A 15535-nucleotide genomic window follows, 5' to 3' on the forward strand; every position below is an offset into this window, starting at 1 on the left:
ACTTACCACCCTGGGGTTCAGACTTGGTTCAGTTTCTATTTCCAGCCCTGACCTCTTTTTTGAGCTTCAGACCTGCCAGGTCTCCGCCTGGACAACTGCTATTTATTATTGAGCCCTTCCCGCGTGCCAGGCACTGTTAAGTGCACTTTTTTCAAAACCTGGCCTACCTGTCCCCCCAACCCATTCTTCTGCCCGTTACTTTGTTCTGGGAAACACCGGCCGGACTTGAGACGGCAGCTTCTCTTTGACTCTCCCCTCCTTTTTCTTTTCTTTTCTTTTCTTTTCTTTTCTTTTCTTTTCTTTTCTTTTCTTTTCTTTTCTTTTTTTTTGTGAGGCAATTGGGGTTAAGTGACTTGCCCAGGGTCACACAGCTAGTGTTGTGTCTGAGTTCAGATTTGAACTCAGGTCCTCCTGAATCCAGGGCTGGTGCTTTATCCACTGCGCCACCTAGCTGCCCCTCTCCCCTCCTTTCACATCACACCTTCATGCTCTCTCACATCTGTCTCCTCTTCCCAGTCCCACTGTCACTAGGCTAGTCCAGAGGCCATGATTAGCTCATTTTAAGCAGGAACGTCAAATTACAGTTTGAGTAGAACCTTTTTCATCTATTTTTCTGCCTCACCTTTGGCCTGAGGCTCACTTTCCCCTTGTCAAAGATCTCATTACCACTTACTGGCCTCCCAACAGTTCTTCTCACCTCCACTCTTCTCTTTCCAGCTGGTCCTTTTCCCAGTGCCAGAAACAATTTATGCATAGATCTGGTCGTATCATTCCACTGCTCAAAAAATCTTCTGAGGTGACTTTGGCCAGACTTGGCTTCAAATTCTTTTTGCTCGGCATTCAAGGCCTTTTAGAATCTTGAGTTATTTTACTGATCCAGCCTCGTTATATTCCCTTTCACGCACCCATATTGGACCATTATCAACTGCTTTCCATCTTCTCCACCACCAAAAGCCACCCGTTCAGTTTCCTGTCTCTGCCTTTGTTCACACTGATCTCTATGCCCAGAATGCCCCCCACATCCCTTGTATTCTTTGCCTGCTGGATTCCTAACACTTCTTCCTTGAAGGCCCAATTTACATTCTCTCTCCTCCATTTAGTCTTTCCTGATTTTCTTCTACTATCTGGTAATAACCTTCCTTCAGACTGTATGTATGAGGCACTTTTTCACCTTATGGATTTTTCATGTTTTTTGGTTATCTGTATTTGCCCTGTTTGTTACATTCTGAGCTTTTTTGAAGGAGTCACCCTTGCCTAATGTGGAAGTTTATTTTGATCTGGGGACCCTACCTTTGGGCTGAGATTAGAAAGCCTTAGGCCCTCCGGGTCTCTTCTGTGTGGGAGGTGCTGGTGCCCCTCCCCCTCAGCTTCAGCTGAGCCAAAAAGCCCCGAGGGCTGTACAAGATGCCAGGTCAGACAGCTGGGGGGAGAGCCCCAGCTCCCTCCACCCTGAGAGGATCTATCCAAGAGATCCCAGGCTCGTCTAGCCCGGGCTCTGGTGTAGCCTATGCCGAGGTTCCAGGCGCACAGCAGGGGCATGGGCCCCTGGAGCCCTGGGTATGGTATGCATGAGACACTTGAGCATCTCCGTCCCCCCAGCTGCAGCCCTGGCTGGTGGATTAGCTTGGGGTCTGTGGGGGCACAAAAAGCCCCGAGATTTGAGTGGAGAGAAGTAAAATATATAGAGACCTGGGAGTTAGATGGAAAAAAGGAGGCCAAAGGACAAGATAGAGGGGCTGGCAGACAAGATTAAGATGGGGCTGACGAAATTAAGAGAGCAGAAAGGCTGGAGCACTAAGAGACAGGGGAAGGAGAAAAAGCTAAGAGCAAGAAGGGACGGAGGCCAAAGGACAAGATTAAAAGGGGGACTGACAAGATTAGAAAAAAAGAAGGCCGGGGGCAGCTAGGTGGCACAGTGGATAAAGCACCGGTCCTGGATTCAGGAATACCTGAGTTCAAATCCGGCCTCAGACACTTGACACTTACTAGCTGTGTGACCCTGGGCAAGTCACTTAACCCCCATTGCCCTGCAAAAAAAAAAAGAAAGAAAAAAAGGAGGCCGGCTGACAAGATTAGAGGGGCAGCAAAGGCAGCAGAGGGCAGACTGACGGAGCAGATAGACAGACAGAACAGGAGGCGGTGGAGAGCACAGAAGAGGTCAGCACAGGGTACAGGTTGGAGAAAGTGAAGATTAAGAGAACAGAAGGACACTGGAGCACTAGGAAAACAGAAGGAGAGGTGGGTGAGAGAGAAACACGGGTTCAGTGGTGGCAGTATGGAGAGGAAAGTTAGAAGCAGGGGGATAGACAAAGTGAAAGGGGTTCAGAGTTAGAATAAAGGACCTGAGCAGTGAAAGTGGAACACACCCTGCAGCAAGAGGTGGCAATGGCCCTTACTGTATTAAAAAAGTTCCAGGCCCAGCAGGTGGAAAGAGATGTCCAGAACGCATTATTTCCCTGTATTCTTAATTTTAAATAGTCTCTCATAAATAAACTCTGCTTTGATTATTTAGTTAAAAGGCTTCTTAATCCTTTGCTAATCAATTTGGGAGCAGTGTGGAGAAATTTTTAAATAGCCCATATTAAATTAATAGCAGTCAGATAGTTAGTCAAAAGTCCCCAGATTAGTCCTCCAGTCAGATTAGCCCCCCAAATTAGGCCAACTAATTTAAAATATTTCTACACTAAGCAGTAGTGTGGGCTGGTCAACAGATCACTGGATTTGCAGTTAAGGACCCAGGTTAAAAGTCACATTTCTATCTAGTACCTGTGTGACCTTGGGAAAGTCCCGTAACTCTCTGGGCCTGCTTCCTCATCTATAACATGAAGGGGTTGGATAATCTTGAAGGTGGTGTGTAGCTCTGATTGTTTCTCCAAGGATAATGTGGTAGTCTGAACATGAGGAGATTTGGACTTGGGATTCTGGTGCCCGTGGCTTTGTACTTCGGTCCTAGGATACCATTCGCCGCCCTCCTCATCTTACAAGCTGAGCCCTGGGCTTCATCTTTGGACCAGTCTCCTTACTAACCACAATTCCCCCCCCCCCTCCATTCTCTTTAGGGTGTGTGTGTGTGTGTGTGTGTGTGTGTGTACACCACCTCTCAGTGTAGCCAGAACAAGGGGGTGGTGTCTCTCTGATCACCCCAAGATTCTTCAAGGAGTCTGTTCAGAGGGCAGCTAGGTGGCGCAGTGGAAAAAGCACAGGTCCTGGATTCAGGAAGACCTGAGTTCAAATCCAGCCTCAGATACTTGACCTTTTTTTTTTTTTTTTTTTTGCGGGGCAATGGGGGTTAAGTGACTTGCCCAGGGTCACACAGCTAGTAGGTGTCAAGTGTCTGAGGCCACATTTGAACTCAGGTCCTCCTGAATCCAGGGCCGGTGCTTAATCCACTGTGCCACCTAGCTGCCCCGACACTTGACATTTACTAGCTGTGTGATCCTGGGCAAGTCACTTAACCCTCATTGCCCCAGAAAAAAAAAGAAAGAAAGAAAAACAAGAATGTAATGCACTCCTTTTGGGGCAGCTAGGTGGCACAGTGGATAGAGCACTGGTCCTGAAGTCAGAAGGACCTGAGTTCAAATCCGGCCTCAGATACTTAACACTTACTAGCTGTGTGACCCTAGGCAAGTCACAGCCCCAATTGCCTCACACACACACACACACACAATAAATAAATAAAAGGAGTCTGTTAAAAAACCTGGGGCCTGAACAAGAAAGAAGATGAGGCCACTGTTGGCCCACTTGGTGGTATGGCTCCAGATGCACAGATGAGCCTGGGGGCACAGAGTGAGCTGCAGAGGAGCAGGGCAGCTGTCAGGGGCTGACTCTGCCCTGCCCTTCTCCTGGGCTTCTTGCTTTCTGCCCTTCATACTGGGACTCTCAGGTCCTGCTCCAACCCACAGTCACAGTCAACAAGGCATTTTACTTAGCGGTGACAGTTTATTGGTTCTTAGTGTCAAGTCTGAATTACAAATGTAAAAGTCACAGACACAAACCGCAGGTACAAATATGTCAAATAATATAAAAATAAGTGGAAGCTAATTTTATAGACCCACTGAATTGAGTGTAATAAATACAATAATAAGCCAGAAAGCTTCAACCACACCATTCAGTCTCACTGAAGTTACAGTAGTGTTTGTAAAACAAATTTTTTAACTTAAGTTGCAAATATTAAAGCATCAAAAGCTAGTATAAAAGTGGCTTTTGGCACATTGTCCATGAGCTCGAGGGTCACATTTGACAATTTTGAACAATTATGAAGAGTATGTTTCCAACCCAGGTTGGCAGACACATCTTTATAAATCTATCAACGATTAACCCCACGAGGCAGCTGGACACTCACAGTTTACAAGCTTCTATCCTAGTTACAGCTTTGCCCATTATAGAAGCCCAAAGGGCATCCCAGAGGTTACCACTGTGCAAATTCTCCAAAATCCCGAAAGAATTTGGAGAGAAGTTTTCCTTGGCCATCCCCTGGGGTCAGTCAGGGTCTTGCCTGTGGGGCTTCACAGCTGCAGCCCAGATCCTGGCTCAGGGCACTCCAAAAAGCCCCTTGAGAAGGTGATTGCATCCCCACCCCACCCCCACCCCAAACCAACCCAACTATAACTTCAGGAATTCTAAATCCCATTCACTCCAGGTGATACAAAACCTAAGCTGCTAACAAGGTCAGCAAAAAGCAGGGAAACCCTTTGAGGACTGTGTCTACACTCCGGGAACCACAGCTCCAAACGCATGGATTTACTTCTTGTCCCCCCCGGGTTTTTCCCTAGAGTAAAAAGATAAGACACAGAGTAATGGCACTTCTTTTGGGGCCACTGGCAGCTTCCCCCGGCTGTACAGTAGCTGAGGGGCCTTTCCCCGGAGGGGAGCAGACTGTGGGAGAAGCGCTATCACAAGCCAGAAGAGGTGGCTGCCTTTTAGAAGCCTCATTAAGAGTTCATCTAGCAGAGGCCAGACCAGGTCCAGTTGGGCCTGGCACAGGCCCTGAGCTGCAGATCCCCATTTACAGGCGCTAGTCCTCAAAGAGTTTATACGGTTTAGCCAGATGTGCTAAGACTCTTCAACTATGTTAACATGGCGCGTGTTATAGTTTAAAGTCCTTTCACCAACACTGTTTCTCCCTTTTGGACTCAAACATGAGGAGAAAGGGAGTGAACAGTACGGGGGTGCAGAGCTTTGCCCTCTGGCCCGCCCAGCTCCAAGCGGTCACCCCTCATCACAGCTTTGCCATTTGGGCTTCAGAACATTTAAAAATGAACATTTTCAAAATCACAGTTTCATATTCAGAGCTGAGGTAATCACATAGTCTTTGATCCCAATGCAGGACAGGAAATTGGAAGAGTACCACAGGTTGGTGAAAAGGCTTTTCCCATGGGTATTATACAGTCAGTCACCAAGAACACTGAGCAGTGAGCAATACAGTAGCGTGAGGGTCTATGCTATGGATGCAAGGCCGGGATGCCGACGCTCTCTTTAAAAATGGATTCTTTGTGCAGCAGCCGCTCAGCCCCCGGAGCTGCTGGGGCTTCCCCCAACCTCTAAGAGAGGCATGTAAAACTGCAAAGTGACAGCTGAATGAATTAATTGGCCCACTAGTGTCCCCCACCCCCACCCCCACCCCAATGCTGCACAATTTTGCGTTTTTAAAAAGAGTTCGGCAGAACAAAAAGAAGCTACAGTATCTTCATCTATTATTGAATCAATTGCACTTAAAAGTCTACACAGTTATTGATCCCCAAGCAGAGACAACGAGCCAGTCCAGGGCCCATTGTCCCTACTTCTCTGCACTGAGCATAGAGCTGCCCAGTGGACGAAGGATCCATATGGCTTTGGCATCACCTCAGTCCCTTCCCACGGCAAGGCATGGGAAGGGGCCAGCCAAAGTGGGTCTTGGAGATGAAATGCTCACTCAGGCATTTCCACTTTCAGATGCCCTTTTCAATGTGAGGTTTCTTACTGAATTGAATCTGGGTTCTTGTCACTTCGGTTTAAAACACAGATCATTCTCTTCTCCAACACACCACCTCTGACTGGTTTCCAAACCTGGGCAAGCCCCTGACAACAGTTTTGCTACACTAACCCTAGCAGGCACTAAGTACAGTGAAGACCCACATGCGGTCATGCATGGAGAATTCGTGGGATCCATCATGGAACTTTCTACCTGGGACAAGACTTTTCTCCCTCTTAAAAATCTCCCCTGATAGTTGAAGCCCACTAATGGTGTCCCCTATGTGCTTTGTAAAGAAATCCCAAGTCCTAAGGCATGCACAAGACTAACTTCTAAACTCAGGATGCTCAAGGACTAAGCTGCGACATGACAACACCGAAGTCTGTAACAAAAAGGTTGCCTAAATTCTGAGCCCATGCGCACCCCCATCGAGGCTTCCCTAAGGGGCAGCTGTGGTGGGCGTGCAGTCCCAGTGAACCGTGTGGTCTGAATAATAATCAGTCACACTCGCTTTAATGTCCTACTGAAACCAAACCCATTGGAAGGAACTGGAGGACACCAAACACTTTGCTTGTCTCCTTGGGCAAAAGAGACAAAAAGTATTTTCAATATGTTTGCTGGAAGACAGTGACATTTCCTCTCCCTTGGGAGCCTAGGCCAGGGACAGAAAGAAAGCCTGGGGACTTGGAGTAAATTTTCCACAATTGAGTCTTATTGCATCATATGTATGTGGCCAGGACTGGGAGGAAGTCACACCAGCAAAAGCCTGACCCTCCTATGCCCTATCAGAGCTGATCTAGGGCTCTGTGCAAGTAGGAAGAGCAAGGAGCAGAGTTAGATCTTTGTCAGGGAAGTCCAACAGGCACCTGGGAGAGTGACAAGATACTTCTTGTTTGGAAGCCTAAAATTAAGCAACAACTTAGCTCCAAACCCAAAGAGTACTGACTAGCCCAGGGCATTGCTGTCTTCCCTCATCTCTCCCTCAACTGAGGAGAAGGAACAGTGCTGAAATGGCCTACAGAATGAAGAAAAACCAGGACAGTCAGCTCCCCCGTGGGGGGCCCTTCCAGTCTAGAAGGGAAAGGAAACCAGCCCTCTCCCCTCATATCCCAAGGCTGGCCAGGGATCTCCCAGACAGGGTGCCTTGGGTCTCTCTGAATACTCTGCTCACTTCATGCACTGTCTCTTGCACTGGCCATGCTTGGGGTATATCAGACCCTTGTTTGGGTCACACATAGGAGGTAAGAAGCCTTCTCTCCTTTTCACCCTTATCAGCAGCCTCATAAAGACTCCACAAGATGAGGGAGAGAGTTCTGAAGTTCCATACTCCCTCCAGACTCTAACTCAAGACTTGGGCTATGGCAGACAAGTGAAAGGTGTCTAGGTAGCACGTGAAAACCCTTCATGGATCCTGAGGCTCCCTTACCCTTCAAGAGTACCTCCCCCATTCCCACAGGACAAGAAACAGCACAAGCCTCCTTCACAGGCTCATTCTTTTAGGCCAAGACAGGACGGGGCTGCAGACAGCACATGGTGGACAGGTCAGGTTCACGACCATCCTGAGACTGCTTCACTGGGGATCTGTCCCTAGACCCTCATTCACCTCTGCCCTTGGAAAGGGGAATAAGGGGCCAGATGACCATTTTGAGAAAGCACTGTATCTTGAATCAGGACCACATGCAAATGAGACAGCAAAAACAGGCAGACCAGAGTGAAAAAGCAGCTCCCTGCCAGCAACTAGGTCCCTGGACATGTTTGAGAATGCCGAGGGCCAGAAAACTCAGGAGTGTCTCTGACGCTGTGACAACAGGGACGATGTGCTGAGGTGGCAGGCATGCTGCTGGCACTTGTGCCCCGGGACTTTGGCCTGGGCACAGAGAAGCCCCCGGGCTAGCTTGCGGGCTTCTGCTCAAATAGATCAGGGTATTCCTGTTGCTCCAACTCTCGGTTGTACCTCTCGATCTCCCGGTTTGCTTCTTCCAGATAATCATTCATGAACTGGTCCATTACTAATTGCAAATTAAGGAACAGAATGCAATCTATTGGAATTTACCAGCTAAAAACTGCTCCCAATTCTGAATGATCAGTGTTCTGAAGGCCACTGATGAGCTCTGCTCCCCATTACTCCTTGCTCCCCTCCTGATAGGTAAATCTACAGCTCAGATCATCAGTCCCTTGAGAGGAAGGCCGGCCTCGGACAGAGGCCTTTACATGTGGAGTAGGACAGGTCTTGTGTTGAGGTGAGGGAAAGAGCTGTCCAATGACATCAGAGGCTGGGACGACCCTTCCTTCCCATTCATCCCTAACCCCAGAATGAGAAAGAGGCCGGGGAAGTAGATTCTAGCCAAGGAGCCCAGCAGCAGGGGAAATGACTGACCTTTCCTTGGACAAAGGAAGCCAAGCCTGCCATCCAGAGTGATTTGCCACAGCACAACCCAACTTGATTTGGGCCTGCATCATGAATCAGAGTACTGGAGAGCTTGTCCACACCTACTCTTCCCCACCTCCTCCCCCCTTCCTCCTCTCCTGCCTCATGAGGGAACATGCCACTGACTGGCTCCACATGTTGAAATGAGGGAGCAGCAGCTTCCTCCTTGCCTCCTCTCCTTGGCCTCAGCCTCACCCAAGCTGTAGGCAGAGGCTGTCCCCTGTGCCCCTCCTCCGAGACCGCTTATCCTCCCTCTGTGGAGTGACTGCTGGGACGGGTGGCTGGCCTGACACAAACTGCCCCTTCCCCTGGAAGCAGACACACCTGTGCTTGAAGGAGGACAAGTAGGGAGAGGGGAAGACCATTCCTTCCTTCCTGGCCTAATTACTGCCGTGCTTTTCAAAGGTGCCGATCCAGAGTCTGCCTCCCTCGTTTCCAGCACAGAGTTGAAGACCTGAGAGCTGCTTTGTGCATATCCAGTGTTTCTGGAATGCTCTGCAGAGGTAGAGGCCGGGCCGCACAATGACTGTGACTCAACCTCCCACAGGAAAACCTATCCAAGCCTACACCTGGCTTTCTCCAGAGCCCTGTCATTCAAGGATACGTGGGTGATAATCAGTCTTATCACCAAAGAAGTTGACAAATTGGGTTCCATTATAAAAATAACCTGCAGGCAGGGGGTCCAGGTGGCGTTTCACCTGTAAAACACAACAGAGACCATGAACAATGCCTGGCACCCACTCAGGGACCCCTCTTGGCCAGACTGGCGAGGTTTGTGCCAGCCTTTCCTCTATGCCAAGGCCAGGAGCCCACCTCCTCCTCTCTCCTTTTCTCTCCTCCCCACAGGGGAGAACCAACACAGCTCTACCTTCATCACCTGACTAAGACTCCAAAGAGAGGAAGCCCAAGGGAGCCAGTTCCCCCTCCCTCCTGCCCTTCATCCTGGGCAGTGAATACACCTCTGAGCCTTGTTGCTGCAGCAGGAGCAGCAGGAGCAGCAGGGGGCTGCCCGCCTCTCTGGCTTCTCTCCCTAGGGGCTCTGCTTTATAGCCCCCTCTTTAGGAACTGTTCTCACTGTTCCCTGGAGAGGCTGGAATCTGACCCAGTAACGGCTCCGTCTGTTGGCCATGCCCTGAAGTGCCCAAAGGACCCCCACCCAGGCGCAGCCTCTGGGCCGGGCCCAGCCTCTGGGCAGGAAACTTACATGGATGTTCTTGATCTCCTGCAGTGTCAGCATCCCTCTGGTTTTCAGGGCTTTCCTCTGCGGCTTCTGTGTAGAAATGGAGGGGTCAGGGAGAGAGCAGAGGTCAGAGGGAGGAGGCCACGTTAGAGCAGGGGCACAGTCAGCAAAGGGGCAGAGGCCTATGGGAGAGCTGCCAGGCTGGATGGGAAGGGATCTCCTGCCTCCTGCCTGCAGAGGGATTGTTATTTGATGTCCTGACTTGTGCGGCCAGGCTCTTCTACTCTGACTGCACTCTTGCTGAGGCCCATTGGGCCAGACACTCAGAGCTTTGAATAGTTTCTCACTGTTTCCTTCACCCATCCTAAATGTCAGAACAGACAAATTCCAACAGCAGAATCCAGGGGAGGCTGATTCGTGGCCTGCGGGGGTGGGGCATGGAACTGTTTGCATACAAGACCTGGGGCTCCCCAAAAAGCCTCTTAGAGACTGAATCACAGGGCTGCCCTTTGGTTTGCAGCTTGGCTTCTATTGACCAGGACTGGACAGGCACCTGAATTAGCCTGGACCTTCCCCAGCCTTTCTGCCTTTGCTCTCACCGGTGTCACAGGAAAGGCATTTGTACATTTTCTCCTTTTCTTGATCCACCCCCTTTTTAGAAAGCACTAGCATAGTTTAGTTGACTGCCTGTGTTGTCCCAGAAAGGCCATGGGAGGGAAGGAGCAGGAGAGGAACATCAGGGAGCACTGGAATCCCATGGGCTTGCTCTTCCAAGGAGAGGTGATCCACTGATGCCCTGGGTGGGGTCAATGGAAAGTTACCCCAGTGATGGCCAGACTGCTGGCTGGGGGCTGCCTGGAACTGTTCCTGGTCACGCCTGTGCCCACATCTGGACCAGTGCCAGGCAGGAACATCCCCACCCCAACGAGAACCACACCTGTTTTGCAGTTTGCCGTAGCCAGTCCTTGACGCTCTCCTCTTTCAGAGAGCAGCCGATGAATACAAGGTAGCTCTCCTGCTGACCACCGCCATCTCGGGGAGCTCCACGGGAATCTGGAGGGGGGCTAGGACCCTCCAGAACCGGCACAATGCTTAAGGAATTCGTTAGTGTGTTGTGACAAACTTCCATCATTTTCTCTGAGTCTGCAAGAAGAGAAGAAAATGAGTCCTTGGAGGGACAGGCCAAGGAAGGCCCAATGATATAGTCTCTCACAGGCTAGAGGAAGGTTGCTTTGAAAGGGGTGTTACATTCCCACACAAGACCAGGCAGTTAGATGTTCTCCATGGCTATCATCAGCCTACTGCTAAATCTAAGTATTTTAAATACCAGATACCTTCTTCTCTCCCCTAGGGCCCTGTAAGCCTGCAGTGGCAGATTGCAGCAAAGAGAAGCAGCCCCATGGGAATTAGAAATCTTTGTTATGATTCAACCTATAGTTTGGTGTGTTTGTAGCTCTGGGGCTTTCTCTTTCTCTCTGGGTTCTAAAAAAGAATTAGCTGAGTTACTTCTACTCAGCTAGAGCATTTTTCTTGTCTCCAGCAAGCAAGGGAATGTGGCCATGCTCTAAGACGGTCCTTTCCCCGCTGTGGATTCCTCCCACCCTTTATACTACTTTTCTTCAAGCAAAGGAATCTGGGGCAAAAATAAAGCAGATTAAAAAAGGATTGGCAGAAACAAGACAAGTCCTGCCAACAGGCTCAGTCTGATCTCCAGTGATCAAAAGAATGGGAGATCTCATTCATTCATCTCACAATTGAATTGGGCGGAGCAATAATTGCTAGGGAAAGAAAATACAGGCAACCATGCACCAAACACCCTTGTAGTCTGAATTCTAGTTTTGAAAGTATGTAATTATGTGGAGTTAGGGAGAAGGCACCCAGTGAAGAGGTCCCTCAGGGAAGTCCTAAGGGACTCACAGGAGAGGGTTCCCAAGCTTAAGCCTCCAATTACCTGAAAACTTCACTTTGCCCAGGATGTGGTAGATGTTCCCAGAAAAGGGGCTCTGCTTGATCAAGGACTTAATTGCTGTTGGGAAGAAGAGGAAAGGCTGTTACTGCCCTACCCATTGGCTCCCTCGTGGATGGTGCCAGCCTTCAGCACAATCACTGCCGGAAAGGGACACTGACTTAGTGGGTGCCTACTTGTGATGAAATTCATTCTCATACTACCAGTGACATGTTCTGATTACTGTCTGTAAAATGTGTGATGTTTTGTCAGAGATTTTGTAAGAGGCTCTGGTACTTCCTGGTTTAAAAAAAAAAAAGACATCCATGTGTGCAGAGGGTAAGGCGTGAAGCTAGCAACTGAGCTGGGACAAGTGTGAAAGGTTTCCTGTACTCCCCAGGTGCCAGCATCTCCAGCATTGTAAATGGCTGACAACTAATGGGCAGCAAAAACTTGATGGGGTGAGAACTGGAGCAGCAGTTTGGAAACCCAAGAGGAGTTGGATTTGACAGTTGGCAGTGTCAGTTAGATGGCACAGTGGATAGAGAGCTGGGCCTGGAGTCAGGAAGACTCATCTTTCTGAGTTCAAATCCAGCCTAAGACACTATAGCTGTGTGACCCTGAGAAATTTATTCAACCCTGTTTGCCTCAGTTTCCTCCTTAGTAAAATGAGCTGGAGAAGGAAGTGGCAAACCACCCTGGGGATCTCTGTCAAGAAAACCCCAAATGCAGTCATGGAGAATCAAAGAGGACTGAAAAATGACTGAACAATAACAAAGAGTCAGCAGTAGGGCAGAGGTGCAGAGGCCAGGCCCAGATATTTCTTAGAGGGGAAGTGTAGCATAGTTATTTCTACATACCAAGTTAATCTGTATACAGCTTGTTTGTACAGTTATTTGCATGTGGTCTCCCCTATTAGACTTGAGCTCCTTGAGGCCAGGACTGTTGGTGCTCTTCTTGGTGTTCCCAGCACTTAACACAGAGCCTGGCTCATAGTTACAACTTTTAATAAATGCTTACTGACTTGACTCATCAGCCCTGGAAGCTGTGCTAGGAAATCTGAGGAATGCCCTTGACTCAACACTAAGTTGTCATTTTTTTCTCAGCTCCCTGTTAAAAAAAAAAATTGCACCTGATTTTCATCTAGGTCACACTCACTAATCATGGTTGTTTTCCAGGGCTCCATCCCAGCTCTCTCTTCTTCTTCTAAACCATTTCAACATTTTTTTTTGGGGGGGGGGCAGTGAGGGTTAAGTGACTTGCCCAGAGTCACACAGCTAGTAAGTGTCAAGTGTCTTAGGCCGGATTTGAACTCGGGTTCCCCTGAATCCAGGGCCGGTGCGCTATGCAGTGTGCCACCTAGCTGCCCCCCTCTACACCATTTCAACTGGTGAGCTCACCAGCTTCCATGCATCAATTATCTGGAAGCAGATTATTCTCAGATTGATTTGTCAGCCCTCACCTCTCCGCTGACCTTAGGTCTCATATCTCCAACTGCCTCCTGGACATCTTGAATGGAAAGTCCCATAGACTTGAACTCAGTATATCCCAAACTGAACTCATTCTCCATTACCCTTCTCCCCAATCCCTCCCCTCTTCCTAACTTCCCTCTAAGTGTTGAGGGAACTACCATACTCCCAGTCCCCCAGGCTTGAAGCCCCAGCATCCTCTTCTCTCTCCCCACCCTGAGCTAACATCAGATGACCAGCCCTGGTGTCTCTCCCTCTCCTCTGACCTTCTCACCACTTCAGGGCAGCCAGGTCTCCCTGCTGCAGGCCTCTCTCTACTCCAGTCTGTCCTCTACTCAGCTGCCAAACCGCTCTTCCTCAGGCACAGTGTGATTCTCCCATCACTTCTAGGATCACACAGGAAGCCCTTCATAGCCTGGCCTCTCCATGCCTTTCCCAGTCTTCTTCCATCCTACTCTCTTCCACACACTCCATGACTCAGTGACACTCACCTCCTTATGTTCATCACACAAGACACTCTTCCTCCTGACTCTGCATCCTGCTGATCCCCATGCCTGAACTGTCTCCACCTCCACCTCCTGGCTTCCTTCAAGCCATAGATAAATCCATCCCTTCTACAAGAAGTCTGTCCTCAATCTTGGAGCCTGATCTTTGAGATGATTCCCAGTTTATCCTGTCTTTATCTTGTTTGTATATTGTTATATGCATGTTGTCTCCCTCACTAGACTGAGCCTCTTGAGGGCAGGGACTGGTGTTTTGAGACTTTTTCAGGAAGAATTTCTTTGTATCCCTGGCACTTTGCACACTGCCCAGCATACAACATAGACCTAATAAATGCTTGTTGACTGACTGATTGAGAGGATTAACCAAGGAAAAAATGGAGCTTGTCTCATGGGTAGGCCAAGAGATCTGAGAGGATCAAGCCCCCAAGAGCCCAGACAAAGAAGGAGATGGGTCCATCAGTCCAGCAGTCATCATGCTACCTCATTAAAGGGCCTGGCTACCTATGTCACCTCTCTTCCAGAACTGATGCTACTTATCTAGGCTCTTCCCACTCACTCCAATCAATGCATGGGACTGGTTTTAACAGTTATGTGGTCTTGGCACCTGTCTCTCAGCAGCTCTGCACCAGTTCACATGGGGCAGAGACACTCTCCTGAGGGGAGTTCAGGCCAATCTGGGTGACAAGTCTAAGATTTTAGGAAATACTGATCTCAACCAGAGAAAGGTCAGCTGGTCTTAGTCTGGCCTCAGCCACTAGCCTCACAGGCTGCAAAAGGAAAATGAACTTCCCCTTACCATCGTGCCCAGGCATACCCCAGTGAGCCTTACCTTTGCATTTGGCCACAAAGCGAGCCTTCTCCAAGGGGCGGCCAAACCAGACACAAATCTGAACCATTGGTGGCAAGACTGACCCTGCACGAAATTTCCCTTCATACCTTCAAACAAATGCCAATTGGAAAATAGGATTAGTTTTTTGAATAATAACATTGCACTTGATTTAAATTTCTGCATATGCTGTATACAAACATTCCTACACCTCTATTCATACACCTCTTTAACATGTGCTTTAGACAGGGAGGCTTGAGGACAGGGTGTTGGTGTTGCCCATTTCAGGCCTGGCTCCCTGATCTTGGGGCTCTGCCCAGCAGCTAATCCAGAGTTCTGCCCTGGCTCAGCAGCTACAGCAACCCTGAGCCATGTGCTCACCATGGACCACAGTGGATCTCCCAAAGTCCAGGGGAGGTGATATACATTCTCTGTCCTTTTTGGGAACAGATTAGATGCTGGGAATTGTGCGATCTTGGTGCTGTCCCCTGTCTCTCTTCTCCTGGAGGATATTTGGGGGAAGGGCCATACAGCCAGCCCCATTTCTATGGGGTTTGAAAGTTCACAAAGCACCTCCCCTCTGTAAACTGCAAGGCAGGAAATGTCAGTATTAGTATTTCTATTTTATAGATGAGGAAACTCAGGTGACCTTCCTATCTCAGGAGAATGAGTCATCTTCTGCACTGGGGAAAGAAGCAGATATGGGCTTAGGGTTACACTAAGGGGAAAAACTCCAAACATTCCAGCTGAATTCTCAATACCTGGGGGTCTTTGCAAACTAAGCCACCTCAAGTGAAAGAAAAAGGAAGCCAAAGAGGTTTTCACAGGAGTGAGGGGATGGGGGGGGGAGAGAAGAGAGGGGAGGAAGTTACCACCTGCCTTAATTAGTGTGGATCTTATTTATACCTGAGCAGTCCAAACAAGATATCACAATGCAAGGGTCCCTTTACTGTGCTCCAGGAGCCAAACTGATTGCTCTTTAAACAGGAAGTAGGCACAGGCCAATGCTAACAGCTCTGAGATGTAAGTCTCCCTCAAAGGTCTTTGTGCACCTATAATACTAGGCTCCTCAACCACCACCACTGTTGGAGAATCCAATAGTGAGCCCCCTTCCTTCCTCCAGAGTGCTGGCTTTCCAAGGGAAATTCATGAACTCCCACTAGCCAATAGGGCCAGTGACACCAGCTCCTCCTGAAGCCTAATAGTTTTTTTTTTTGTTTGTTTTTGTTTTTGT

At 49.0% G+C, this 15535-nt stretch overlaps 1 protein-coding gene across 1 annotated transcript in view; it reads right to left on the reverse strand.

Moving 5' to 3' along the window:
- Nucleotides 1-3934: 3934 nt before the first annotated feature.
- Nucleotides 3935-15535, reverse strand: part of DNAAF9 (dynein axonemal assembly factor 9) — a 167585-nt gene continuing 155984 nt past the window's right edge. The window contains exons 32-37 of the mRNA XM_043969556.1: nucleotides 14305-14411; nucleotides 11510-11584; nucleotides 10496-10701; nucleotides 9583-9648; nucleotides 8983-9076; nucleotides 3935-7959 (exon numbers count right to left, since the gene is read on the reverse strand). Of these exons, the coding sequence (XP_043825491.1) occupies nucleotides 7841-7959; nucleotides 8983-9076; nucleotides 9583-9648; nucleotides 10496-10701; nucleotides 11510-11584; nucleotides 14305-14411 (667 nt within the window). The 3' untranslated portion in view covers nucleotides 3935-7840. The remainder of the gene's footprint in view (nucleotides 7960-8982; nucleotides 9077-9582; nucleotides 9649-10495; nucleotides 10702-11509; nucleotides 11585-14304; nucleotides 14412-15535) is intronic.

The sequence above is a fragment of the Dromiciops gliroides genome, chromosome 6 (assembly GCF_019393635.1).
Source record: "Dromiciops gliroides isolate mDroGli1 chromosome 6, mDroGli1.pri, whole genome shotgun sequence".
In the NCBI taxonomy this organism is placed as follows: domain Eukaryota; kingdom Metazoa; phylum Chordata; class Mammalia; order Microbiotheria; family Microbiotheriidae; genus Dromiciops; species Dromiciops gliroides.